Source organism: Crocodylus siamensis, chromosome 6 (assembly GCF_052110815.1).
Source record: "Crocodylus siamensis isolate JL-2025a chromosome 6, ASM5211081v1, whole genome shotgun sequence".
Classification (NCBI taxonomy): Eukaryota; Metazoa; Chordata; order Crocodylia; family Crocodylidae; genus Crocodylus; species Crocodylus siamensis.
The window spans coordinates 37,511,340-37,538,897 of NC_143400.1; the positions used below are offsets into that span (position 1 = coordinate 37,511,340).

The 27,558-nt window shown below is 50.0% G+C and overlaps 1 protein-coding gene across 3 annotated transcripts in view; it reads right to left on the reverse strand.

The window, feature by feature from the left end:
- BIN3 (bridging integrator 3) overlaps positions 1-27,558 on the reverse strand; it is a 51,388-nt gene that overhangs the window by 8,747 nt on the left and 15,083 nt on the right. For all 3 annotated transcript variants that reach the window (XM_090056333.1, XM_090056334.1, XM_090056335.1), the window contains exons 2-8: positions 26,182-26,230; positions 19,993-20,033; positions 18,977-19,038; positions 15,287-15,423; positions 14,714-14,754; positions 3,828-3,969; positions 884-1,018 (exon numbers count right to left, since the gene is read on the reverse strand). In XM_090056333.1, the coding sequence (XP_089912459.1) occupies positions 884-1,018; positions 3,828-3,969; positions 14,714-14,754; positions 15,287-15,423; positions 18,977-19,038; positions 19,993-20,033; positions 26,182-26,230 (607 nt within the window). The remainder of the gene's footprint in view (positions 1-883; positions 1,019-3,827; positions 3,970-14,713; positions 14,755-15,286; positions 15,424-18,976; positions 19,039-19,992; positions 20,034-26,181; positions 26,231-27,558) is intronic.

Below are 27,558 nucleotides of genomic sequence, written 5' to 3' on the forward strand. Positions count from 1 at the left end.
CACCCCCAGCAGGCTGCACAGCACTGTTTATCTAGCATGGAGGGAGGCAGGGCCACAGCAACCTTGCTTGCGGCTCCAGGCAGTCTGGTTATTTCAGCCGTGACGTGTGGGGTATGGAGCCCTCCGCTCCATCGTTACCCAGGGAATAGACACTGCCGCAGCCCTAGAATTTAGCATCTCATCGACCCGCGGGTCACTTGAATGCCAGATGGCAGGTGAGCTGGCTTTTGGGCCAGTTGCTTGCCATGCCACAGGGAAGTCCAAATCCCAAGGGGATCTGCGCACAGCAGTCAGTGCCACGTACAGGCTCAACAATGCCTTTTCTGGGCTTGTTTACACCACCGTACGCTCCCTCTAGAAGGCCCGATTGAGGCTCACACACCCCCCTGCATGCAGCGTTGCCGCTTTGGAGCCTGTGACCCCAATACAGCACCTGACCTTGTGGTCCAGGGTAGGTGCCTGCCTGCCTGCCAGGCCACAGCACGAGTTTTGAGCCTGGGGAAGACCTGCCAGGGTGGAAAGGCACTGTTGTGTGCACTACCTCACAACCACCTATTACAAAAAGCAGGCTCGAATTGCCCATTACACATCCCTCATGCCAAAAGCACTGATACCAGAAGAATAACAAAGCCATTAAGAGTTACGATACACACCTAACAAGCCAGTCAAAAAGCAGGGCCAAAAAGACCAAACTTTTTTTTCAGCGCACCCAGGTCCGCATGTACAGCCCACAAACCTTCCCAAGTATTCACCTGCATATCGCGTTTGGTCCAGGGGCCTGGATGCTGGCAAAACCATCCCAAAACCAACATCACATCACCCCTTGGTGTACGGAAACCAGCGAGGCAGCTGTGCCATGTGGAAATTTCACTCTAGATCTCACCTGAGCCCGGATCAGGGATTCAAAGCTAGGCTTGAAGTAGTCGATTCGGCTGCTGTAGAACTTGGGCATCTCCTCCAGAAGCTGCTTGTTCTTCGCCTCAAAGTCCTCCTTCACCGGCCTCAGCTCTTCACGGGCCTGGGAAGAAGTGAGACAGGAGGCAGCTGAGACACACGACTAAATCCTCTACCCCACAAGAACCTTCCGATGCTGCTACAGGGCAGCGGCTTCCCAGAGTATGGCTCGAGGCTCCCCAGTGTTTGGGCCGACGGCACGTTACAAAGACTGCACGTGGATTTGGGACCAGAAAAGGAATTCAGGCTTACCATCGTCTCTGAGAAGCTCCTGGGGGAGGGAAAGCCGAAGAACCCGTCTCAAAAAAGTCCTTTGCAAGGCAAGGACCCAGCCAGCTTAGCCACATCTGCCCATGCGCAAGCTAACTCAGTGCATTTTGGCCGTCGTGATCATCTCATCTATGCTGTGCTGTAAATAGTGTGCCTCATGATTAGCTTTTTATGAGCAACTAGGTAGAGCTCTCCTCCAGGGGGAGGTAATGAATTGTTTTCTGGAGAAGATAATAAGTTGTTTTCCAGGGGGAAGGGAAGACGACAGAGAGGTACTGGAGCCTTAAGAAAAAGTATGGAGCGCTGCAGGGCAAGAACACCTCCAACAGCTGTAATGGTTCATCTCGGACCAGCAACCTCAGAGCCTGACAGGGTCCTGCTGGCTATCTGTTGCACTTCTCCACCTGGGAGAACTGCAGCCCCCTGCACTGAAGGCACTATATCCTGTCAGGCTAGAGCAAAAAACTCACTGCTATAACCTAGTGGTCAGAAGAAAGGAGTCGCTGGGCCAGCAAAGCAAGAAGAGGGGTTGCAGGCTGAGTTACGGCAGTGCTTCCAGAGGCTGTGGGACGTGCCAGGGCTGCTGTGGAGTACGGAGCTTCGGCCCCTGGGGTTGTTCCCCTCCCACATCCAGTGGGAATTTATAGGGTCAGAGCCCAGCAGACTCGCCACAAGCCTACCAGTGACCTTCAGTTTGGCAAGTCCCGTTTGGCTTCTTTAAACAGCAGCATGGGGCTAAAGGGAAATGTCTCTGAGAAGGTGGGGAAAAGGGCAGGAGCGGGTGGGCGGTGAAACATTAGACGAGTTCAAGTCCGTCACTTAATCCTGGTGGAATTGCACAGGGCAGGGTGAGGGGGCAGGCTCAGAGCGAGATGCCACACACTTGTGCTGCTCTGGCAGCATCTAATCCTATGGGCACGCCGGTGGCTCGGCACAGGTTCTGGCCTTCTGTCAGGCATGCAGGGCTGGGTGCAAGGAACTGCCTTGCTTTGGGCTTGCAAGGTCTTAACAGAACGCCTCACCACCGAGGGGAGAAAAGGGGCCAAACCGAACACTTTCTAAGCTTAAAGATGAGTTCTTCCAGCATTAAAACATCCTAAGGATTTGGTTGTCTTAGTCATAGGATCGTATGGCTGGAAGGGACCCCGAAGGATCATCGGGCCCAGCCCCCTGCACAAGCAGGAAAGATATCTGGCTTCAGGCAACCCCAGCCAGGTGACTGTCCAGTCTTCTCTTGAAGACCTCTAGGGTCAAGTCTCCAGTCCAACCTGGCTATATAGTCAGTGCCCGATATTCTGCGCAGGCCACCGCTTCTGCTGTTGGTGTTGCCAGAAATTGCAGGGTGCATTGTAGTGCTACAGGGCAGCTCAGGAGATGATCCACGGTTTGCTTCTCCTGGCAAAACACACTGGCCTGTTGCGTCGAGGCCCCAAGATTTCATGAGAAAGTTGCATCTCCCGAGGATTTGGTTAAGTGGCTCTTAAAGGGCCAGGGAATATATTTTAGGCTGGGTGGAAAGACCACGATGGAATTATACTCATATTTTCATCACACATTTTCCTAGATTCAGGTTCTCTCCAAGAATATGGCTGGCCATGGACAGGTGTGCAGGCTCAGACTGGTTATGCAAGACATTTGCTGGTGGGAAACATCAGTTCCTACAAGGGGTTCATTTGGGGGGGGGGGAATGACAAAATAAACCCCCATAATCACCAGGACAAAAGGCTTCACATTCTTCCAGCCACAGCTTTAGTCACTGAGCCTAAGGAGCGTAAGCTGCTTACTAGTAAGTCTGAATTCTCTTTTGTTCATGCTGATTGGGTGATTCTTTAAACACAATGCTTAATTTCGCAGGGGAAGGGATCAAAAATGCTCGACGCCAATGAAGTCACCTGTTCCTTCACAGGTCACGCATACATCTTTCTGCAGTGATGATAGATTTGGTTGGGAAAGCTGGGAAAAAAAATTCCTAACAGTGCGTTTCCTGGAGTTTTAGGAAGGAGAAGAAATGTTGACAAGGCTTTGTACACCGAGAGAGTAAAGCTTTGCACTGAGAGAGTAAAGCTTTGTACACAGCAGCAAATATACCAACTTCAAAAGGCTCTGATCTTTTCCACAGCCGTTTAGTCCAATTCTGAGGTTATAGTTGAGGGCAGGAGGAAACGGATCCCAACTCAAGATGCTACGCGCTCTGGAAAGGGTCTTTAGTTCAGCTAGTTTTCTGTTATGGAATCAGGTGTCTGGTTTCTTCTTCTTATGCCAAATAACCTTCTTTGCGTGGCCTTAGCACGCATCAATTTTCTATCTACAAATAATGGGAGGCTGGCTCCACCAAAACATGGAATAAAGCGACTTTGAGTCCATGGAGGAAAAATACAAGCATCATCCCAGCCATTTCCCTGCCCATGCAGGATTGTACCCAATGGGACACCAGTCCCCATGCAGCTGGGACTGTCTGAAGCCATGGGTCACGACTCGGTCATACCCACTTTTGGAGCACCTTGGGGCTTCCAGCAAGCGTCAAGCGCTATCCTGAGCAAACATGAGTAAATCATCCAGTAAATGAGGGGAGCCTGGCTCCCACCCACCTCCTAGCTCCGTACCTGGTGCAGCTTGGCCAGAACAGGGCCGGTCTTCTCCTTCTCTTCATATTTCTCCACCTTGGACTGCAGCCGCTTGTAGTCCTGCAGGGTTTGCTCACGCTTCTTCACGGCCATATTCAGGCTGGGAAACACGCTGCTGAACCTGCAGGGGCCAAAACAACAAAGCCTCTCTGAATGCAACAGTCCGGCTGGAGTCTCAGGAGAGCACTGGCTAGACCAACCTCCCATCCAAGAGTCCAGTTGCTAAGAGCCTAAAATAAGGGCCTACAGGATATCAGGCCAACTTCAGCTTCTCTTTTCAGACCATTCCTAGGAGCCAATGGACTCCAGACATTTGTTAAGACTCGGGGGCACCTGATCCCTATTGTATATTGATGTCTTTCAGCAGGATGACACTCAGGTTATACCGTGGACCACAGTAATGGCTCTTGCACCGTGGGATGCCTCTGTGGGAAGCGCTATGCCTTTAGCGGCACATCCGTGACTAGTCAACTTAATTTGCCGTGCCTAGTAAAATGGGTCCAATTCAGACCTGAGGCATCTGGTCACTCCTTGTGGTTTTACTTTCAGCTTCCTTTTTCTAAGAGCATCTCTCCTCCCCACCCTGTTCCCTTTGCTCCATCAGAGATGCACAAGATTTTGGGAATCTGGCTACACTGGATCGGGGTGGAAAGACAGAAACTGACCTTACAAAGTGCTACTAAACACACCAAACAAGCTAACGCGAGAATGTGCTCTCCTCATTCATCTTGCTCATTTCTATTCATCCAGTGTTACTTCATATTTATTTAAAAGTTACCACGCATGCACAGAGCATTGAATTTCCAAGTGACAGCCTCAAGCCAACTATTATTTGCTTTTACATTTCTCAGGCGCTAGCACTTGCGACTTGTCGCAAAATTAGCTGGGCTTATCCCTCTGTCCCAGCCCAGGAACCTGCAGCTTCCTTTCGTTTGGCAGTGGGAAGAAAAATATGAGTCTGAACTTCCCTGAGTTAATAATGTAATCTATTAATATATGAAAAAACCCTCTCTCTTGGTCTCCTCAAGGCAGTTCCAGCTGGCTAATCGTATCCTACTACTACACCCAGGCAACAGCAACACGTTGACCCCAGTTTACCGCTTCCAGGGAAAGAAGTTTGTGAAAACCTCTAGAGTGCAACCTGAAACGCTTTTGACCAAGCAACCCCTAGCCCGAAAATTACCCCCAAACATTTAGTTTGCTTAAGCACCGAAAAACAGTTGTTGGACTTCACGCCTTAACATCTGTAAAATTACTCAAAGAGGGAAACTACCACACAGATGCAAAATGATCACTCTGGAAGGACCAAGTCCCCTCCTCCCCACCATTAATTGTTAGGGTGTGCCACTAAATTAGGACCCTCAGGTGCCCTGGACAGCACCCGACTGAAGGGGAGCCACGCTATCCAGACCCACCTATTGCCCATAACATGAAGCCAAACAGATCCCCAGGAGCTAGGAGTACTCCTAATGATCATTGTGCCCTGCGATTGAAGAAATCTATAACCATACATTCAGCTAAGAGGCCAGACAGCATATATTGCAGTAAGTAGCACAAGCAGCAGCCAGCTTAGCCAGGAGATGGAGACCAGACCAGCAGTTGACTAGGAAGCCAACTGGCACAGACTTGTATGGCATTTCTGTGAAAAAAATTCAGCCATCTCTAACTTGCAGTGGATTTTGTTGTTAGTGAGAACTCACTTGCATGAACCCTGCCAAGCTCGCTCTACAGCATACTGGAAAACCGGCTGTTCACAGGCCACGTGGTCAGACAGAGTACAGCCAACAACCCTTCACGAAAGATCGGTCCACAGTGGTGCTATGCTCACCCCAGCTATGTCCTCCTCACAGGTGAGCAAATTTTACAGCCCCCCGATTTGAAACACGCATCACCAGAATTGGGTATAGAGGCAGACCCCATTTGTTGTTTGTGTTACATTGACTATCCTTCAACCCACGAACCATGCAGAAGAACTTAAGCCTCCTAAAAGGAGGAATCAAACTCCCACTGCAGCCCTGGCCATTATCCCCACAGTGCTGTATTTTTTAAACCCCGTGTTAGCACCCAAAAGGTTGTACAAGCTGTGCAGACAACAAGGAGACAGAGGCCCCTGCCCTTTCAGACTGAGGAAAAAAGCCAGAAGAGCTGGGGTAGGCGACACATTGATACCCCATGTGGCTGGTGCAATGTCAACCTCCATTGTCACAGCCCGGACCGCAAGGCACATTTCAAACCAGCCAGCGCAGAAGTCAGTGCCAGGCACACGGCGAGGCTCACACTTGATCACGTGCCCACCCAAAGCATCCCCCACTCTGCCCAAGGGTACGTGGGGCAACGCTGTGCATTAGAACGGCAGCTTTGCAGCAACTGCGGTTTGTGAGTTTAATACCCACAGGGTGCCCCCAAGAGCTCGCTGCCAGCAGTGGAGGCAACAGCTCACCAGTTCGGGGCCTGTCAGTAAAGGCAGATCCCCAGCCCTGCCCTCCAAACCACGGTGCCTTATACGGCTGATTCTTTGCATCCACCAATCCTTACTTTCACTGTGGAGCTGTAGCTAGGGCTGCAGCGCTGAGAGGCTGGTATCATCCTGCGAAACCTGAAAAAGTCATCAAAGATCACACACTTCCCCAGCGTCATTATTCCATCCAGCTGGCCACATGCATATCAGATGCAGCTACTCGGAGATGACTTTTTATGGTAAGTGTCACACAGGGCCGGCCATTATATTTAAATGCTGCAACGAGCTCATCGAGCGACTCCCACTGGTGCTGGCTGCAGAAAGGCCATTGAACCGATCCGTCATCTCCAACACGTGCACAAAATTTTTCCTCCCAGTACAATACGTACAGAAACACAGCGATTACACGGGCCTGGATCAATGGGGACCTAAAAGGACAAGGTGATCTGTGCAGGTGGGGGAAATAACATGGGAAACCTCCTAAAATTACAGGCTAGGTGCACTGTATGGTCAAACAGAACCCACCTCCGAGTTCCTGTGGCAGTGAATAGTGAATAAAGGCTGCTAAATTAGCTAATTCAGGTGGCTGCTTTTAATAAATAGGGTTTGAAAAGGAGGACTATGACCAATACAGAAGCCCTCATTTCTTTTCACTTTATTACCAAGGGGGTGATGGCTGGGGGGAGTAGGGGGTGGGGTTTGGTAACTAGGGCAACCACAAGCCAGCTATTACTAGGCATATAAATATAGATATAATTATTTACTATAATTACCCACTGTCTAGAGTAGCTGTGCCTCAGTTTTCCCATTCTGTAAGGTTGAAATAATCCTTGCCTACCTCAACGCTTGGAGTTTGGAGGCTTTGTATCATAAGAGCCTTTGAAAAAAAATGCCAAACACTGTCCAAGTACTAGATATTATCCTTTAAATAGGTTCATCAACATGTTTTCCCTGTAACGCTCGGAGATGCATGTTTAACAAGAGCTCTCTCCATCACAACCCATCATACTTAACACTTACACGGTGCTTTATATCTTGAGAGCATCACGCAGGACATCAACTAATTAACATGCAGCCATTTGCATCCTATAAACCCACTCCAGCTGGGGGTGGGGGAACCTTCAGCTCAGAAACATGGCAAGGGAGAGCTCAGGCAAGCACCAGCAACACGGTTTCCATTTACTTTGAAGGGAAATCAGTTTCTTAACACAAAATGGCTTTGACTTTTTTTTTCCCAACTTCTCGTATTCCAACCAGCTTTCATTTAACCCAGTGAGTTTTTGCAGCCTGTAATGGAAGGACACTGTACTTTGAGTGCTTTAAAAAAAGCAGCTACAGAACCGAGTCTGAAGAGGCAGTTACTGTGTGGGCACAGCAACTACTGTCTCATAAGGACTTTTAATGCATAGATTACACACTGTATTTCAGAGAAAGGAGGCTGGGTCGACTCCACAAGCTGCCATTAACACAATGCACCCTGCCAGCTCCAGACTCTGCTGACAAGCTGGAGATCCAAGCTCCTGAATCAAAGGCACAGAAAGCTCCTTTCCATCCCAGAAGGGCCAAGCCCTCAAAAGGCAGGGTTAATGATAGGAGACCATCTTCTGTTGCGCTACACTGGTAGCCCTTCAAGGGAACCTTAGCTACTGCTGAAATCGCTGCTTTCAAACTTTCGGGTCCCCGCGGTCTGTGCTTGGGGCTTAGATCAAACTCAGGGAGCTATTCCATTAAAAGCCCCGAACCAAATTCAGCATCTTCCTGAGAAGCAAGGAAACCAACACCTACTGATACTAGGGCTTTTTTTTTCTTCTAGTCATCTAATGAGCTGTTCAGCAGAAAGCTAATTGTTCAGCGTGTCAGCACCTGACAGCCCTGCGGCACAGGTGACACCTCATCTGTCGTCAGCTCTCCCCTCAGGTCCGATCCCAAGGAGCTCGCCCGCTCGCAGGCCTGCCTCGACACTGGAGTTCAAAGTGCTCAACCCCTTGCATGCTCTTATTGTTGCAAGAGGTGGTTTCTGAAGCAGGTGACTTTTCCCGCAACAGAAAAGGGAGAACAAGGAAGTCTGCTCAGGTTTGGGTGGAGGAAAACCCCTTCCACCAACATTCATCTAAGTCTCATGACACCCCTGCAAGACAGCATGACCCCGAGACCGCAAACCTGCTGGGCAATGACGCCCTTACTACTTGTGGAGCCGTACTTAGCTCAAAGGCAGCCGAACCGGTGAATGGTGCTTGTAGGACACCGCCGCTCTCCGAGTGAAAAGCATCCACCAGCATCTCCATTTTACAGGGTGGGAAATGAAGGCTGAGAGAGACAGGGACAGAGGGAGCCTGCAAAACTGCCTGGATTAGAAGCCAGGAGCAGAGGCTTTTCACAAGGTGGGCGTTGCAAAGCAGAGTAGCCCAGGGTGAGGGGAAGTAGGAGAGCTGCTCCAGAAATGAAGACGCTCCACACTCCACCTCTGAACTGCTGCGGGATGCTAAGCTAGGTTACAAACCTATTACGTGCCTCTGCTTCCCCGATAACCACGTGGACTTTTGTTGCGTGCTCCAAGGTCTGTGGATGAAAAGACTATTGCTCGAGGGCAGAGTCAGGGATGCTCCTGCTTTGAGGATCCTTCCAGCCTGGCCTTCCTAGGAACAGTAATGAACCCAGTGCCACCTTTGCCACAAACTCCATATACCTGTTCCAGGGCACAGGGAGAAGTTTTGACAGCCACAACACTTAAAAATCCCAAGTCCCCTCGCGTGAGCATGCTTTTATGTAATACAAAGTAAAGGAGGCTTTCAGAGGCTCTGCCATGGATGGACACACGGTTAAAGAGAGGGAAGAAACAGTATGTGTGGAGCTTTTAGGAACAGGCTGCTACAGCCCCTGGCTTGCTGAGGCTGCCCGTGCTTCCTATCACTTCTCCATACAGGCAGCTGTGGGGAGATCTGCAGAAGGCAGCTTATAAGGCACAAGTGAGAGTAGGTACACAGGGATAACTAAAAGGGAAACACAAATTATCAGCTCCCCACCACTGCAGAAAAATGTACCAATGAAGTGCCTCTTAGGTGACATTTTAGCCTCAGAAAAACAACAAAAAAAAATTTTTTTTTAAAAAGGGAATCCAGACATTAGAAGATCCTCTGAATTATAAAACATGTTGCCACTTCCACTCCACACCGGAGCTCCCTTCAGCTCCCATAATTAAAGGATGGGGCTGGAGAGACGCTGCCACGGGAGATAAAAGTGCTATCGGGATCTCCGCTGCTGCAGGATTCATTAGTTAGTCACCCCGGCTGACAGGGCTGTTGCTTGAACATTGCAAACGCCTCTCCCTCACCAGTTATGACATGGCAGCTGCGACGGAGACCTTTCTTCCCCCCCCCAGTGGGACTCTGCACGCCTGGCTAGCAGGAGACAGGGCAGTCCTGTGGGTATAGGGGGCACGCATCAGCACGTGGCAACTGGGTGGCTGCGAGCGCGGGGCAGCTCTGCTGCCGCGGGGAAGGGGATGCTCACAGAGCCCCCGGCAAGAAGCAGCGTGATTCATTCTGTTTGCGAAGACACAGAAGACAAGACAGCAGACGAGTGGCAGAGAGGGCCCTGCGCCCGCTCCCTCTGTCAATCTCTCCACACGTTCTCACCAGATGAACGGCAGCACCAAGGCCATCGAGCAATCTGCCTGCTCCCTCCCAAATGCCTCTTCTCTACCCATCTCCCACTCTTACTGCCGTGCTGCCCCTCACCCGCAGGCTGACCCCCCTCCGGAGACGGGATGAGTCACGAGGCAGGGGAACGGGACTCCTCGGCTCTATTTCTAGCTCCTCCACTGACTCGCTGAGCAGCCTCTGGCAAGTCACTTCCCCTCTCTGCCGAGTTCCCCTCTTGCAGGCAGGTGGCGAGGATTAGCACTCACTCAGCACGGTGCGAACGCAGACTGAGTGCTGAAGCATTGTCATTATCTTCGCCCGCACCCCGCGACCTGCTCCTCTTCCCTCAGCTCCCTCCTTCCTGCCACATTCCTTCCCACCAAGAGCATTTTCACAACCATCTTGCAGAGCCTTCTTCAGCACTGACACGGGCGTCTCACCCTGCACATGCACAGAGCTCAGCTGGGCTGCCCTGTCCATACCTGGCTGCAAATTGTCTCTGCCAGCACTATGCTGAGGGTCTCTGCTCCCTACGTGCCCACACCTGACCCAGAAGCAGCACACCCTTCCTGGTCAGGCTGGGTGGGTCAACACGCTAGACTCCTCCATGGTACACTAACACCGCTCTCACTGTCCGGTCTGGGTGGTGCTGTCTTGGCACCTTGCTGCCTTACCTCAAATATGGCTGTCTACTGACCATGGACCCACATCTGCTCCCAGGATAAAGCCCCCCACTCACCCTATCAGGTAAAGAGCAAGGCAGGAACAATCCCAGTTACTAGGAGAAACCCAAATCTGGCTGCAGGTTGAAGTTAGCCCGGCCCTGACCCTGCTGACAGCATACAGCGAGCACGTGTGTTCTTCCGAGGGCGCTCCAGGATAGGGGACGAGGGGAACAGGGTAGGGAAAGGCAGGAAGCAGGAGGGGGAAGAAACTGCCACCAAGTGTGACACGGAGAAGGCTAAACAACTGGGAAGAGAGAAGTGGGGAGGCAGCACTGAGAGGGGTGGCTCAGTGCTGGGCCAAAGCATTTGGGCTATGCTCAGGCATGCCAGCCATTCCACAGCCCATGCCCACACGTCCGTCGCCGGCCCATCCACCCACCAGGAAGGGGAAATTAAAACCATCCCTTCCGACGGCAGCAGAAAGCGACTCAAAAGACGGCAGTGCGCGCCGGAGCATCCTGGGGATTAGGCTCAGAGCCTCAAGCCGGGGGAGGGGGAAGCAACCGTGTGCCTAGCTTCGCGTATGAAATCCTCGTTAGAGGCCTGCGAGGACATGAAAGCGGCTTTTCCTGTTTCCGGTCCCCAGCACCCCCTGGGGATCCCGACGGCTGGTTAGCTGCTTTTGTTGTCAGAGGAAGTGCAAGATTGTGGTAGGGCATTAACGGCAGGGTTGTTTGTGGTTATGGGGGAAACACAAAGGAGATTGCACAGCGTGTGTGCGACAAGCCAGGCAAACCAAGGCCTGGGCGCGCCTGCTCTATGGGGGGTGCTCTGCCCAGCCCATTTGGAGATGCTGGGCCAGCACCGAGGCAGAGCTCTAAACCACTCGGGCACCTCCAGTTATTTGCTTGCAACTATTCCTATACGTAGAGGTGCTTCTGGACACAGGGAACAGTCCCCTTGCTGACACCATCTTAGCACAAACGAGACAACCAATTTGTGGGGGGAGGGGGGGGGAGGACCCTTGGAGTCAGATAAAAAAGTGATTTGGATCACTTAGTACCTAGACCCCCAGGGAAGGGCCTCACCTGGCCACAAGCAGCCTGACCACTTGCTTAGCAAGGAGATTCAGACCGGCAGAGTCTGCAGCAGGGTTTGTCTAACAGAAGGGTCAGAGCTGACCCCAGCACCAAACACGAGAGGCATTACAGACCCACCGCCAAGCCTCCTGGCTTGCATAAAAACCTTCCTTCCTCAAGTCAGGACAGACAAGATGCAACACCAAGACGACAGTACTCAGCTCAGCTCCAGCCCCATATTCAGCCAACACACCTCACCCCAGGGGATGGAGAAACCCAGCCAAGCTAAGGAACTGGAAGCTACAGAGTAAAGCAAAAAGCAGCTGGTTTCTTTCCCCTCCTCCATATTTCCTGCCCCTCCCTCCCCCCCAAGCATGCACCCGCTTAACTGATCTGATGCAAGCTGCATTCAGGCACCTCCCAACGTGAAGTGTAGACCCCTTCTCACCTTTTCACCTTACACCTCGCTAAATTTGCCTCAGTTAGAAAAACTCTAGCGACCCATTCCCCATGATGGAACTGCAATAGCTCAGTGCTTGAAAGGGAAAGTCCGCACGATCCCAAATCCCTTATAACCAGTGAGAACTAACCAGTGCCGCTGCTGCTTTTTCCGAGACAGCTATTCTCAGCCAAGTGTTCGATACCCTCCTATCGCTGGACAACAGAATGGAGTTTATTGCACATATGCCTCCGATTACCATGTAATACCACTAATGATAATTGCCTGGATTATACTTATCTCTGTCTTGGCTAATAAACTATAAAAAGACCACCAGTGAAGTAGTAATACAGCACAGCTGTTGAATCCAAGCCTGTTTCTAGGTCAAGGCAAGTTTGGGAGCGGCTGGGGAGAGCTGCCTCTACCAGAGAAAGCAATACCCAACTGCAAATGAGAAGACGAACCTCCAGGCAGCTTGCACTCCATTTTAACTCCATTCTACAGAGCTTATGGCAGCTCTTGGCTAACACAACAAGGACAGAGGGAAAGTTTCCATTTCTATATTGCATATCAGACACTGGCTTCTTTGCTCCACAGAGAGTGCGCTAGGTCATATGTGGACACTTCTACATTGGTGGTGGGGGGGGGTGTGGAACTGCTTTTGCTCAATGCCAACGCACCTGCTTTAGACACAATCAAGGCGGGATCACAACAGCTCTCAACCAACAAACAGCAGGTTGTATGACGTGCCATATTCAGAAGCTAAGGCAACACTCAGGGAGGCAGAGCAGTTTGCTGAAGCTCCTATGCAGTCAGCACACCCAAGTATTAAGTGTTCAAACCCTATGTAAGAAATTTTGTGCCAAGTGGTCAGGAGCCAACTTTCATATCTTGTGAGATGATGCCCTTGTGCAACGACTCTTACACGCAGCACCGCAGCTAAAGGGAGAACGTCACCAACACTGCTTCCTACGGGAAGCACGAAAATCTCCCGAGCCAAGTCATTAATGATGGATCTTGACTTGATTCTGCACAGCCTGAAATGCAAGTAGAATACAAGGGGGCACCAAGAGATCGCTCTTGCTATATGCACACGGTGACATGAGTTATTTGCATTCCCAATGTACCTAAACACCAGGCCTGGACCAGGACCCCACTGTGCTCATTACTGTACAAACATAGAACAGAAAGGAAAAAAAGAAAGAAAGAAAAGAAAAAGTTGACCTGAAGACTCCCCAGCATTTCTGAACCAGCCCCCAATTTGGAAACTAGAAGAGAAAGTGAACATAGATATGTAACAGGCACCATTCAACAGCACGGGGCAGTTTTATTTCCACTATCAAGGGTTTTCTGCAGACTACTCAAGCATTACAAGTCATCAGGCGCCCCCACACTGGGACCACCGAGTAGCCCTATGTACAACATGGTGCGTTATATTTGACTTTCATGCCTGGGATTAAGCAACAAAACTAAAACCCCCCCACATATCAAATGCAAACCTGGAATCGTTATTCAGCAATTTGCATTGCTTACTGTCTTAGAGTCATTTTGTTTTATTTTCATTCTTGCTCTGCTAGAGAGCAAATCTAGGGACTTGAACACATTTGCTGCAGTAAATTAAATTCTCCTTAAGTGTTTGGGGGTACAGCCTCCAACATGGCCTTAGGACTTCTGATGCAGTTGGCGGGACTCAGAGGCCTGGGAGAATTCAGTACATAAGCCTTCTGCATGCTGCAGTCTCTCTACAAGGGTTCTCCTTCAGATCCACAGAAATCACCTCATTGACTTGTACCACTGTGCAATGTAAGCTGGCCTCCTACATTTCAAAGGGGTGAAGGGGTAGAAGAACATGGTCATCCTACTCCAGGGAAGGTGCTATTCATCATGTAAAGGAAGCAAAATGATAAAGATGCAGAGTCTGCTCAGGTCTCATGCGCAAGGGGGCTTGATCTAGGCTTTCAAGGGAACAGGGGGTCTGGCCCAGGGAAGCCAAGAGCTGCAGGGAGACCCAGGTTCCCCCCCACAGTACCTCCATGTAAGCACAGAAAAGCCTTGATGCCAAGTTCTCCCTTCCATTTGGGAGGCCAGCTGGCAAATCGGCCAATTCTCATGGCATCTTTTACCACACCAGAGACACTGGACACAGACAGCAAATGGCTTTGCAGAGACTGATTCATAAATCAAACCTCTGCTTTCACGTGCACACTTAGTACACTCAGGGGCAGAGTCTCTGTAAGAAACATCACTTCCTACTGACTTCAGCCAAGTCCAAAAAAAATCTGATGTTGGGTCTGCTGAACATACAGGTCTGTGGTCAAGTGAATTTGAAACATATCCCAAAAGACTTTCTGGCTGTTCCCAGGCCCGATCTTCTGCCCAGCTGTGATGTGAAGTTATGTTCATTCTCCTGCAACGTTAGAGGGACTTTCAGACCAAAACATGCCCAAAACCTTAAAATGTAACTGGACTAAAAGTCAACTTTTGCATGAAATCCAGGGGAAACAAGTTTATCAAATTAACACCCCAGGCTTGTCTGACACGTTTGCACTGATGCTGCTTGTACTAAAAAGTGCCGCTACTTACTTTTTCAAGGGCTCTATGACTGTCTTCTGAATCTGGTTCACCTGTTGGAAGAAGAGATTATTACAAACCAAAGTTACTGAAGGCAATCACCTGATTTAGGTCTCAGGTCCATACAGGGTCTATAACCAAGGCACTTGCAGTAGCCCCTTCAGAGGCACCAAACACATCACAGCCTCCTGCGATCCCGGGCTGAAGGGAAGTTGCCAATAGTACCGTAAGCCCAAGCAGCCTTCTGGCTCATCAGTGGCAACTGTAGTGAGCTCTTCACTAGCTACAGACTAACAGGCTGCCATGGGGGTGATGAGTTAATGACACACAACTCAGAGACAGGGTGCACTGTGCAAGTAACAGGGGACCCATAGCCCTACCGGGAAGCACATCCATCTTCATCACCCAAAGAGAGGGAGATAAGCCTTGGAGGAAAGTCAGTCAGTCTGGGGATCCCTCTGAAATAGGGAGGGGGGAAAGCAAGGGGCAGGGACAGGTTTGATAGACAGACACACTGACAGCACAAGATGTTACCCTCCTTTCCATGCCTGTCCTCCATCCCTTTTCAGTAAAACTAGTCCTCACCTTCTCTTGGTTGAAGGAATCCATTCTCTTCATAGCAGTGTCCAAGGCCATCACCATCTCCAGGAACTTGGGATCTTGCTCACAGAGCGGGTTGGACAGCAGGTCCGAAGAGATTTTTACAGCAGATTTGGACATGGCTGCCGTACGACAGAACCCATAAACCCAAAGAGAGAGAGACAAAAGGCCTGTCAGCAATTCACGTCTCACAGGGTTCAATCACAGGGCACTCACGTGGAAAATGAACCATTTTCACTGCAAAGCATGCTCTTGGACGTCCTAAAAACGTCGGCCACTAAAAATTCAGAGCCCAGACTTCCCAGGAACACAAGCAGGGGGCTGAAGTAGAAGACACAAAAGTACTGCGTCATTCATGAAAGCATTTATTTATATGTAGTTAAGTTTGGACCATTTAAATGCAAGACTTGTGATGTAGCCAGAAATAATACCAGACTAACCAAAACATAGCTTTCTTTAGCAAAAGAACAGAAAGAAAATGAGCGTACATGGTTCGGGGTTCTTTTCAGTGTCTGCTTTTCTCAGACTAGCAAGTGTCACTCAGTCTCACTGTAGTGCTTCCACAACGAGGCGAAAAAAAACTTTGCAGTCTATTAAATCTCAAACAGCTTTACAAAAATATCTAGTTTAAGTGGATTTAGAGCTGGGGAAGAGGCCAGATTAGAAGCACTCAAAGAGGACAAGTGTCGCCTGCCCTCAACAGGTACAACACGGGCAGCAATAAAATCATGAGATTGAAGGCACCTCCTGCGTCAGGAAGTCCAACTCCCTGCATCCAAGCTAAGGCGTGAAAAGCTTACACCATGATCACCAGGTCAGGTTTCCTGTCCTGGAAGAAGCTACTTCCACAGCCCAGAAGAGAAGCTGCAATTTTGACTGCTCGTTCACTCTAGAAGACTTCCAGGCAGAGGACCAGCAGCTGCTACCGGCCACCTGCCTACTGGTGGACTTGTATGCACCCACTCATTTCATTGAGCACTTTTGGTTGCTTTTATATTTGCATGCCTCTCTCCGTCTCAGCAACTGACCTTTTTCCAATGGAAAAAAGGTTCAGTACAGAAGTCCTTCACCAGGTCTGCTGGACACACACTAAGGTAAAAATAGTAACAGAGAAGAGCAATGAGGAGATCACACAGCAAGAGGCTCAAACATCCCAATTGTTGTGTGTAGGCACACATGCGCACACGTGATGCCTGGGAAGCAGGAGAAGTATCTACAAATTTGTCTGTTCTCTCAGGAGTGCTGCTGTAAGGCCAGCTGAAACAGACCCCACCATATGAGAGGTCAGTTTTATAAAGGACCATTTCTGTGCTAGGCTAAATATCAGAAGCTAAATTCCTACCCAGTAATGGCACTTCAGATCTTAAGTCAAGGGTTAAATACTCTGTCTCATCTTTAAATCAGTTACACAGAGAACTCAGAAATTCAAGTTCCAGCGACTGCAAAGCCCAGTCCGGAACGAGCAGCTCACAACAGAGGAACAAAGCTACCGTATCCGTCCATTATCCAAATGTTAAGGGCTTAGGCATTTAAAACAGATGGAATATCATCCGTTTGTGTGACCACATCTGAGGAAGGATTTGTGCCAAAAAGGGATGAGCTCAAAACTGTACATTCTCAGCTGGAGAAGCTACTCTGCCCCTTTAAAACGCAGGGAAATCTAGGCTTTTGAATGAGTCAGGAGAGATCCTTGCAGCAGGAAGTGGTGAAAGCAACCAAGATGGGAATAGAGAGTCTGTCCCCTCCTCTGCTGCTGGTATGCCGTGCAACTCGTGCCGAGTTGATTCTCACCTCTGTGCCAGCTGCTAAGTGAGGAGACTCAGCTACTTCTCGCGGAGCAGCAGCCTCTGGGGAAGAGCTGGTTAAACATCCACGGAGAACTTGGTAACAATGACGTGATGAGCATCGATATTAGAGAAAGGCCATATGTAGCCTTCCATTCATAGAAAACCCCCATCTTTGAATCTCATAAACGCTGACTTTACAAGGCAGCTGTGTTGTTTGCAAAGCAGATAACTGTTTGACCCTCACCCCCCCATACTCTAGCCCTACACCCTGTCCAGAAGGAGAGCAAGTGGCCCCTAACAGCTGCCCAGCGAGTGCTACTTGTAAGTCATGCCAAGCTCCCACTCCCATTTCCCAGCCCTGCTGCTGCAGCTGGCAGGGCAGCCACCAAATCTCCCAGGAAAACCTCAGTGCACACAAGGAAGACTCATGCTGGGAACAAGGCTGCATCCTTCCTGGCAGAAGACAGAGCCTCACCCCACCAGGTCGGCTTGGCGAATGAGTGTTTACAGGCCAAGTAAATAATTGCACCCCTCAAGAGCGAGGTACAATGGAAGAAATAAAGACACTCAGGGGACCACTGCAGCAAGCCCTGCCAGGCTGCACATTGAGCTCGCTGGCTGAATACAGCTTAACTCCTTGGCTTTGGTAGCTATTGCTGGGCAAAGGAAGCATCCAGCAGTCTTTGGTGACTGTTGAGAATTAGCTTCCTCCCTCCACCCTTTGTTCACTGCCCTCCCGTCTCAGGATTTCATGCCTTTAAAACGAGAGTTCAGCTCTGGCTGGATCTGGACAGGGCCTGGGATAATTTGCAACTCTGCCATGCAGCAGAACGGAAAGAGAGTCCTCCCACAGCTCCTCTGGGGCTCAAAATGCTTCATATAAACAACGCCTACTGCAAGGGAGGGGAGGGGAATCTGTTACAAGGAAAACCTTACCAGGGGAACCCTGACAATGGACCAGTAGTCCAGGGAGGGGAACCTGTCCCCTGGGAAGGGATTTAGTCTTCAGCATGGAGTGACCATCGAGATGAGCAAGCAGGCATGGCATGAGCGCACAGTAGCAAACACCAGTACTTCTCCCCAGCATGCCTACTCTGTCAAGTCCTGACAGACTTGCTGCGTACCCTTAAGGCAGTCACTGAACTCCACTGCTGCTGCCCCGCTTCAGCTGGGCAAGATGAGAAGAGTGAACAATGTTTGCTTAAACCCTACGTCACGTGGTATGCTCAGGCTAGTTTCCTACGGGAGAGGCTGCTAACTGAGCAGGCAGGGACTGATATGGAGAAGAGACAGACACCTGCAGGGCAGATGTCACACTGAATGCTCAGACGACAACAGCTGCAGGACTACACGGAGATGACTTGTTGACTGCTTCCTACATGACCCACTGCTGCAAGGCCAGACCAGCCATTAGGCACAACTTGCAGGGTTACTCAGCTGAGTCATAAATGCTTTTTTACAAAGTGCCACGCAGAAAGTCACTCTTGCACCCTCCTCCCCCTGGGAAACAGCAAGTCATGAGACAGCAAGCTCCATGGAGCAAGAAACGTCTATAGACTTGCACTGTGCCCAATACAATGGGACTCCAGGCATTTCGTCTACACAGGCGATAGCAATCCCAATCTTCCCAGTGCAGAGGCACAAAGGGAAGTCATTTTTACTGTTATATACAAAGCAGGGGTCCAGGATATTCAGGTTCTGTGCTACGTGACTTGCTGTACAAGGACTTAGCACAGTCCTAGATTAGGATCTCTCCAAAGGAAGATTTTTTATTGAAGGAAAACCCATATGAGATCTAGGCTGTTTCCAGGTGCCACCAACGTCGTATGTGACCTCAAAGAAAAAAAACGTGACCCCCCACCCCAGGGAGTTGCATGTTGTTACACACCCACATCTGCATCTGTGCTTTTCTTCATGTCCTTCTGGAGTTTCTTGGTTTGATCTTCCAGCCTGAAAAAGGTAAGAACAAGGCTAAGCTCCGAGTACAAATAAAATGACAAACCAACTCATACCATATTCTTTTTCTTTATTATATAAGCTGATAGCACTTCAGGGAGTTGGGGAAAAAAAGAAAAAAAAAGAGAGGACCTTCTTGCCTTTCCCTTTCATTGCAGTTTGATACATTCTCTTTTTTGAAACCACCCTGTGATCCTGGCCCTGCCTGCCCATCCCTGTCCCAAACACCACTTCCCACCCACACACATCCCCATCCTATCTGCCCAACCCTGTGCAGGTCCTGCCCCTGGGGGCAGCTGGAAAGAGATGCCAGGGAGCGAGTCCAGCCGCTGCACCTCCCCAGCCCTACCACGTGCCCAGGGGCAGCAGGACTAGTTGGGATCAAGGAACCTGCTGCAGGCTGGACAAAATCCTTTGGTGACCGGATCTGGCCCCTGGGCGGTGATTTAGGCCACCCCTGATGTATAACTTAGTGCACACTGCTGCGTGACAGTCCAGAACTGGAGAGTCATGTCTCAGAGACGAGAGAAGCAGTCAGTCACTTTGAGACCCGCTGAGACCAAATGCCAGGAAAGGGTCAGTCAAGTGATGAGGGCTTTCAAAGAAGTGGAGCTGAACCGAGACCCACCTGTAACCTTCTATCAGGTCAGCCGTGGCCTTTATTGACTAGCAGCCTGGTCTGACCCCACCTCCCAAGCTGACAAAGGGAGCATGCCCCCCTCATTGTTCTGCAAATACTTCTTCCCATTTGAATTATCACTATCTGGGCCCAAGCTGTGGTGCTCATTCGCCACTCCTGCCTTTCAGGATTCTCCTCAAGGCAACAAGTGCTGGTAACTTGTACATCAGACCACTGTCGTAAGGCAGCACACAATATCAGATTGTGTAAGAAGCAGACACTTGTCCTACAGACCACAGGCCCCTCACACGACACTGCGGAGCACTTACTGTTGTAGTTTCCCATATTCCCTTTCAAAGTCTCTCTCCACCTGTGGGATTGAAGAGAAGCACAGTGAGCTCCAACATATCCGAACACACAGGAGGGAGATCAGGGAGAAGTTTTTGCTGTTGAGCAACCTCACTTCTCCCAGCAGTAAGAAATAACCAGGTTGATCTGCAAGTAGTAGCACACAGGCACCCCATGCTGAGCCACCCTGGTGTACCAAATTAATTAAAAATGTCATTTGTTGAGACACAAGTCTTCCCCCACAGACATGCAATTCATTACAAGTATCAACAGATTTTTGCACTGTCCTTTGCCAATGCAGCAACAGAGCCAGCCAGGTCCAGGAGAGGGCTTGATACCCACATCCCCAGCTAGGATTTAGAAAATGTTTACAGTTAAAAACTGATTACACACAAGTTGCAGCCCAAGCTTCATCTGGCATTCTGGTGCACGTGTGCACGCTCCTTTAGTCCCAAAGAAGCAGCTGGCAAAAGGATCCCCTTCTTCCTAAGAATCTGGGAACTACTTCTGTCGACAGTGTCACCGGCAGGCTAGGCTGGCCACCTTCACATACATGAAGCCAAGCAGTCAATTTTGAGAGGCACTCAAGTCCCATTTTCATTAAAATGGACTTGGACGCTGAAGGCTAGGACCCAGTGAAGACCTTACAGGGTGTTAAAAGGGCTTGGGGTTGTCATGTGCCTCAACTGCTTTACAGCTGCTGTTTGAATGGCTGCTCTTACTGCCCAGGAGAAAGAGCTACATGACTCTACCTTAGCCCACATGACGGCAGTTTCCCCTCTTACCATGGGCTACCTTTGGGTGCACAGCTTTCCGTTCTAGATGCCAGGGGAACTAACCTTTAGCCTGCAACCCATAAGAAACAAGTCTCCAGCAAAAAGATACTGAGCTTAGGCCTTTCCTTACCCTAGGTTACTACTAGGGTCCCCAAGCCCTCCCAAATTGCTTGACCCCGCTGCAAAAAGGTCTCCTAGAATATGGGGTGGAAAGCAGCCAGTTCAACTATCCAATTCACAGTAGTACCCTTAGTACTAGAGGCACTTTCCAGAGTGCTGAAATCAAGTCACAACCCCTGGGGAGAAAAAAAAAAAAAAGTGTATTATTTAAGTCTTCCAAGCAGAGCAGATTGGGGATGATGGCTCATGCCAAGGAGGTAAAATGCTTGGAGGTACTTTGAGGGACTGTTTAACACTTACTTAAACATTCATTCCACACCTCATTGACCAATTAAGCAAATAGATTTCAACTGAGCAGCCAAGAGTAAACACTTGTGCTTCTGTTCTCATGGGATCAGCCCTGGGTTTTTGTTATTAAGTCACCACTGCTATTATACAAGCAACAAATCCTTGCATGCAGACAGAGACCAGAATGGAGGAGAGTATTTGCAAACCTCTAGGCTGCTTCCAGTTTTCAAGGAAAAAGAAAAAAAAAAAATCCAGCCTTGGAGCAGTCAAACATGGCTCGAAGAAGAGGCACCTAGAGCCTTCCCACTTGATTCCTTATCAGAGTTGCTGCAAGATGAGCAACGTTTTAAACAGGGCTCATGCAACTCCCTTTCATAGGCATCAGCTTGATTTGCAAACACAGCCAGAACTGGTCATGGCTGAACCACTCTAGTCTAAAGGCCAAGAAGGGAGTTTGCTGAACTTCCCCCTGGACAGGTGTGTGACTCATACCATCACTGATGGTACACACACTGGCAGGCTCTATAGACCAAAAAGCTCCGGAGACCACACTCCCTTTCTCACTGCTAAAAATGGTCCCTCCAGAAAAGGCGTGCAGTGAGGGGGCAGCTCACACGGCTAACGCCTGGCTCACAGTTCTGCAAAAATCCACGGCAGCTGGTGCCTCGAGGTCAGGTAACCAGCACATAGTAAAGCCACCCTGTATTTCTATGGCTGTCCCGCTGTAAAAATAACCGAGTGCCACGTTCTATTTATGTCTGTGCAAAGTGGCTTGGTCGCAGGGCAAAGGGGGTTGGCCTGACTCAGAGCCATGTCCTTTGAAGGCTGGTGGTCTTATTCCCCCAGCTCTCTGCACAAAGCTCCATCCCACTCCAGACAGACCGGTCAGTGCTATCTCCCTTATGGTTTGATCAACAGATTTCTTTGAAAGCCTAGGGTGCTTGGGTTAGTCATGGGACGACACCAACCCGAGAAATGCAGGGTCTTCCCCCCCACACTACCACCCATCTGGTGTGCCATGTCAGGGTGACAGTTGCTTCACCTGAATATTGTGGTGCTGGAGATGCATCTCATCATGCCAGCACTTCAAAACTACCCTCTCTACTCACCTCCCTGGTGACAGCGACACAGACAGCTGGCCAAGCCTTGCTTACTGTGCACCCCCACAGTAACAGTTGCCTACCAGTCATTGCTTTCTGCCCACTGACATGCCTCTACCAGCTATTATTAAAGTCCTATTTGCATTATGCTAGCACCACAGACCCCAATCAAATGAGGGCTCCATCACATGATACAAATCAGCCCCTACCCCGGGTATTCACTATCTGGATTTACCCAAAGACAACAGGCAGATGAGTAAAAATGGAGGGGGCAAGGAGGACCAGGCAGCAGGGAACCCTGCACATCTGGCCAGTACAGGAGGCTCATACCCGCAGCACCAGCATCCAAGCTTACAGCCTAGTACTCCCCACACTGAATGTGAAGAGCTATTGATAGAATGAGCAAACAAGAAGCGCCGGTTAAGGGAAACCCCCACACCCTACATGATCTTGCATGTTATAGAAAGTAACGTCAGGAGCAAGCGAGGTGGGCAGCTTCAAGTCAACATCTGTTTCAGAACCAAGATGCTTTCCCTTCCAGGGAAAGCACGCTGGTTGGCTGCTGGAGAGTTACTCAAAAGTACCGATCCACAAATTTTATATTTAAAGGCTCTTAAAAAAAAAAAAAAAAATCTCTTTGTGGTGCGTTACCTTGTTTTGCCAACAGGGGGAAGAAATGGAGGTGTCAAGCTTCAGGCCTTCCAGCCGCAAAAGACCTCTCTACCTTCAGGGCGCTATCCTAGGCAGTGCCATGGAGGCAAAGCAGTCAATGCAAGGCACTGCCAGCACTACAAAGGGATGGAAATCAGGGACCGAGAAGGCTCCTTACTCCCCTCCCCCCCTCCAGTCGGTTTCTCTTCCTGGAGGAGGTGCTCTCTCTGGTTTCTACGTGGCACCGCTCCACGGGACTCCAACTCTTTATGGGACTTGGGAACAAGAGAAAAACCTGTGTAGTTAAGCCAGAAATTCTGTCATAACCTCAAGTTTCTGCTGGGCATTTGCCATCTCATCAACACACTGAAGACGCCAGACAAAGGATTGCGTGTGCATAAACTGGGCGCAGTAAACAATAAGCCCTAGACACAATATCCCTTTTCTCAAGTGCCTTGAGCTACAATCATGCTGAAACCCAGACCCAAGCAGTTCTGATCCCAATTAGGATATCACAGGCTTCACAAAGCAACCAGTCACACCTACCCACCTCCTAGCGGGGTTGCAAGTGGACAAGTTGTGCCAACAAGCAAAGCTGCTCTTGTGGCCTCCCGCCGGGCGCACGGCACGCAGCTTCAAGGCAGGGGGACAGGTCACTCTGCCAGGGGCTGGAAGGGTGGATGGGATCATGGAAGGCAAGCTACCAAACTGAGCCTCCAGTGTCACGGCCGCGCTGTTACTGCCTTGTGGGAGATTGAGGATTGTTACTATGTCAAGGGGAAATGAACTCCATGACCAGTTTCACAGTGAAGTCCTGGTTATAATGAAGCCCTGTGTTTCCTGAGGCCTGTGGATAAGTCAAGGAAGTGAGGTCAAGCAACCTCGCCAAACCACAACCCAGGTCCCTGCGCTCTGGACATTTCTTGCCAGGCTGACTCACTGGTGGCCAGCCCACGGTGCACTGAGGGAAGGCTGCATCCTGAGCAGCTCCAGCCCACAGCCTAGGGGCCAAAGGGAGGGAGGGAGGGATGGGGAAGAGAGAACCCAACCAAGACTGTGGGGTAGGGGGAAGAGAAAAAAAAGAGGGCTGGATTTGCCCGGCAGCAGGTGGGAGCCTGTGCTCCGAGGTTGGGGCTTCCTGGGACAAAAGGAGCTCCACTTTTCTGCCAGCTGCCAGCTCAGATAACCAGGTCCCTAGGGAAGAGCATGGCACAACCACAGGGTGACACAGGTGAAGTCAAGGCAGCTGGGTTGTGTTGCAGTCCTGGCTCGAGCATAACCTCTGCTCAGAACAAAGTTGTCCTGGGGGAAGGAGAGGCAGGAACTCGCCTCTGCTCCAAGAGGCTTCCCCCGCCCTTCGGATTCAGACCAACATTCGGCACAGCTTCCCCTCCTATCAATGGGCGTTAGCTTAACTGGGCTGCACTACTTGCCATCCCTCTCTGTATCCTCCTACCCAGTCTCCTTGCCTCTGTACAAGCTCAGTGACAGGGGAAGAGGAGGGGAGACATTATTCTGTCTGAAACTGGATTTGTCCAGGTGAAGGTAGAAACAAAGCAAAGCAGTGAGATGTTGGAGAGGTAGGAGATCAGAGCAGCTCATCAGCCAATTTTCTACAGGGGCTTCCTGCTACCCAGAAAGCTAAACGGCACTGACACTTTGCCCTTCTTCAAGAGACGAGCAGCAAGTGGGCACAGGGAGTCATGACTCATTGTTGCTGCAGCCCAGTCAAATGACTTCCCAGTCCTACTATGAGCCTCGTATTCATACTAGCACTGGCTTCTTTGCAACCAAAAGTCTGTGGCAAGTCAAGCCCGCTGTGTCCAAGCAACTCTCCCTCTCCCATTTGGAGCTGCCTGCTCTGGGAGGAGCCAAAAGCTAGCTCTGACAACTGCTCCTTGATTTTTGTGGTGCCATCTTGTGAGTGGGAGATCCATCCTGAAACCAATTCCTTTCCCAGCACCTCTGGATGCAGCCTTGCAGATGCTACAGTGGCCCACTTCCTGCAGCAGGCTCCAGAGGCCAACATCTGGAACATAATGGACAGCTAAAAGGGTCGGCACCGCCGCTCACACAAGCCTGCACAGATGGATTGTCTCAGCCTGCGACTGGGCCAAAGTGAGCTGGAGCTACAAAGCGGCCCAACGCTCTCAGACCATGAAACCGAGGCGAGTGCAAGGCGGAACATCAGCTTCCCAGGGGAGACTGGTGGTTTCCTGTCTTTTGTAGTCTTTTGAAGGACTCACTTCACACTTACTCAGTGAGGTTACACAGCTCCATGTTTCCTGTTCTCCACACATTTGCCCCAAGACCATTAGTGAGATGGCAGGCCATAAGCCAGCCCATGCTGAGCAACAATGCCACTGAAACAGACTCATGGCACTTCTTCAGCATTCGGGGAATTGAGGGAGAGGGAAGGGGAAGCCAACCAGAGGTATTGGTTCCTTAACTTTTGCCTCCTGGATACTTCAACCTTGACAGAAGTGAAGCAGCATAACAGCTGGCCTAGCCTTGCCAGAATCAAGATCAGGTTCACCAATCCATACAGGGGCTCAGCTCCCAGCTTGGCTATCAAGATCATGACTACGAGAGGCATAGTTAGGACACTTGGTAAGGCAGAGGCACAGGTTAATTCAAGGACAGCGCTGGGGAGAGGGATGCTTGCACAAGACAGAGGTCACCTGCTTAAGGAGGGGAAGATACCAGAGCATACTGCAAAGAACAACCCTTGAAGCAGGGCTTTCCAGCATCTCCAAAGGCAAAACACTTTCCACATCTGCTTCTGCACCAAGCGCTGCGCAGCATAAACTGAGTTCACACCCGAACAGCAGCGCAGCTCCCTCCAATAAGCCTTCCTTTGGAAACAGTTATATTCAGCGATCTGAACCACTCCTCCTCCTCCATCTGCTCAGAGAGGAGGAACAAACAAGCCATTGCTGAAAGGAGGAAGGAAGGAAGGAAGGAAGCATGCTCAGCCACGTCCTAGGAAAGCGGTGCCAGGGTGAGTGAACCCCCTCCTCTCCGAGGGACTGACTGCAGCCCTGAGTACTCCAGCTCCTTGGGACTCCCCGTTGCTCCCAGGTCACACACACAGCAACAGGTTCTGCTCGCTCACACTCCCCTCCCACGGGCATGCACATAGGAAAAAAAATGGGACGAGTTAAAGTGCTGGCTTGACTCATCAGCCACATGATCAAGGACGAGATCTAAAAAAAGGGGGAATCGGTTTACTCACCGTCTTGGGTACAATCTGTTTCTTGGGCTGCCCGAGCTTGAACGGAATCCTGGAAAAAGAGATAAGGGATATGTGAGCATCCAAGAGCCGGCCTCTGAGGCAACAGGAGGGACACCCCCTCCGTCCCATGTTCCTTCACGTCCACGGAGAAGACCAGCTGCTTTCAGTGCGGCATTCCCCCAGACCCAAGGGCTGCAAGGTCACAGCCCCTTTTTTTTTGATACCTATGCAGCATTTCTTTTGATCCTTACAGCACTGCCAGCTGAGTCTCCTTCAGCACGTGAGAACCCCGTGCCCATCTGCTCAGCACCTAGTAACACCAAGATGGGCTTTGGCTGCTGCAAGGCTTCCTTGGCTGAGCAGACAGCTGAAGAAAAGTTAAGTATTAACAACAAAATCTAAAGGTGAGTGAAGAGATAAAAAAAAAAAGTTGCAAGTGTTTAGAAAGACATTAAAAACAAAACAAAACAAAAAAAACAAAACAGTCCAAGTGTCTGGAGCTGCTTCAAAGGAGTTTTTCCCTGATACAACAGCTGTAGGAATGGCTCACCTGCCAGCTCAGCAGCCTTCATTCTTAAAAACCTTCATGCGCTTGTTTGTACAATCTGGGTGACCTAAATTGTTACCTCCCCACTAGCTTGTGCAAGGAGAAAGAGCGCTCATAGACGACACCGCGCTCAGGCTTTTGGCTTGGTCACTTTATTGCAATGAGTGAACTCGTTTAAAAGTTACCTCCTCTCCTCAATAGCCAATGTAATAAAAAGCCCACACACAAACACCAGTAATTTGTCGACCACCTCTAATGTATTACAGGAATGTAGAGGGATGTTATCAGGTTAAATTACGTGGTCCAAAACTTTTTCGCCACTTAACCAACCAGCTGGGTTACACGGTGTGCAGGTTACACAGCAGGCCATTTTATCTGAGGACAGAATGTGGTCACATTAAAAAGAAAAAAAAAGGAAATCTCTTTACGCAGGATTTTTCCCAACTAGGTCAGATCAGCAGCTCCTCTAGAAGAATATCCTGTCTGCAAACTACCGTCTGTACCAGATGCTCCATAGCAAGAAATACATCCCCACCTTGTGACTTCTCAATTTCCCTACCCCCCACAGTTTAAGTTAAACTCTATTTGCCTTCATTTTGGATAATGAAAGCAGGCAAGTTCATTTCCTATCTGTCCCTAATTAGCTTCACATACAAGAACCCATGCACAGAAGCTGCAGGCAACACAAGGAAGATGGTTCATTCTTGCAATAATTTACAGGCAGTCCTCCGACTGACAACACAATTAATTGGTTCCTGAAAACTAGGTCTTAAGTTGAAAGGTTGCAACTCAGAACCATTTTCTCATAGGAAACAAGGTTATAAATGGGG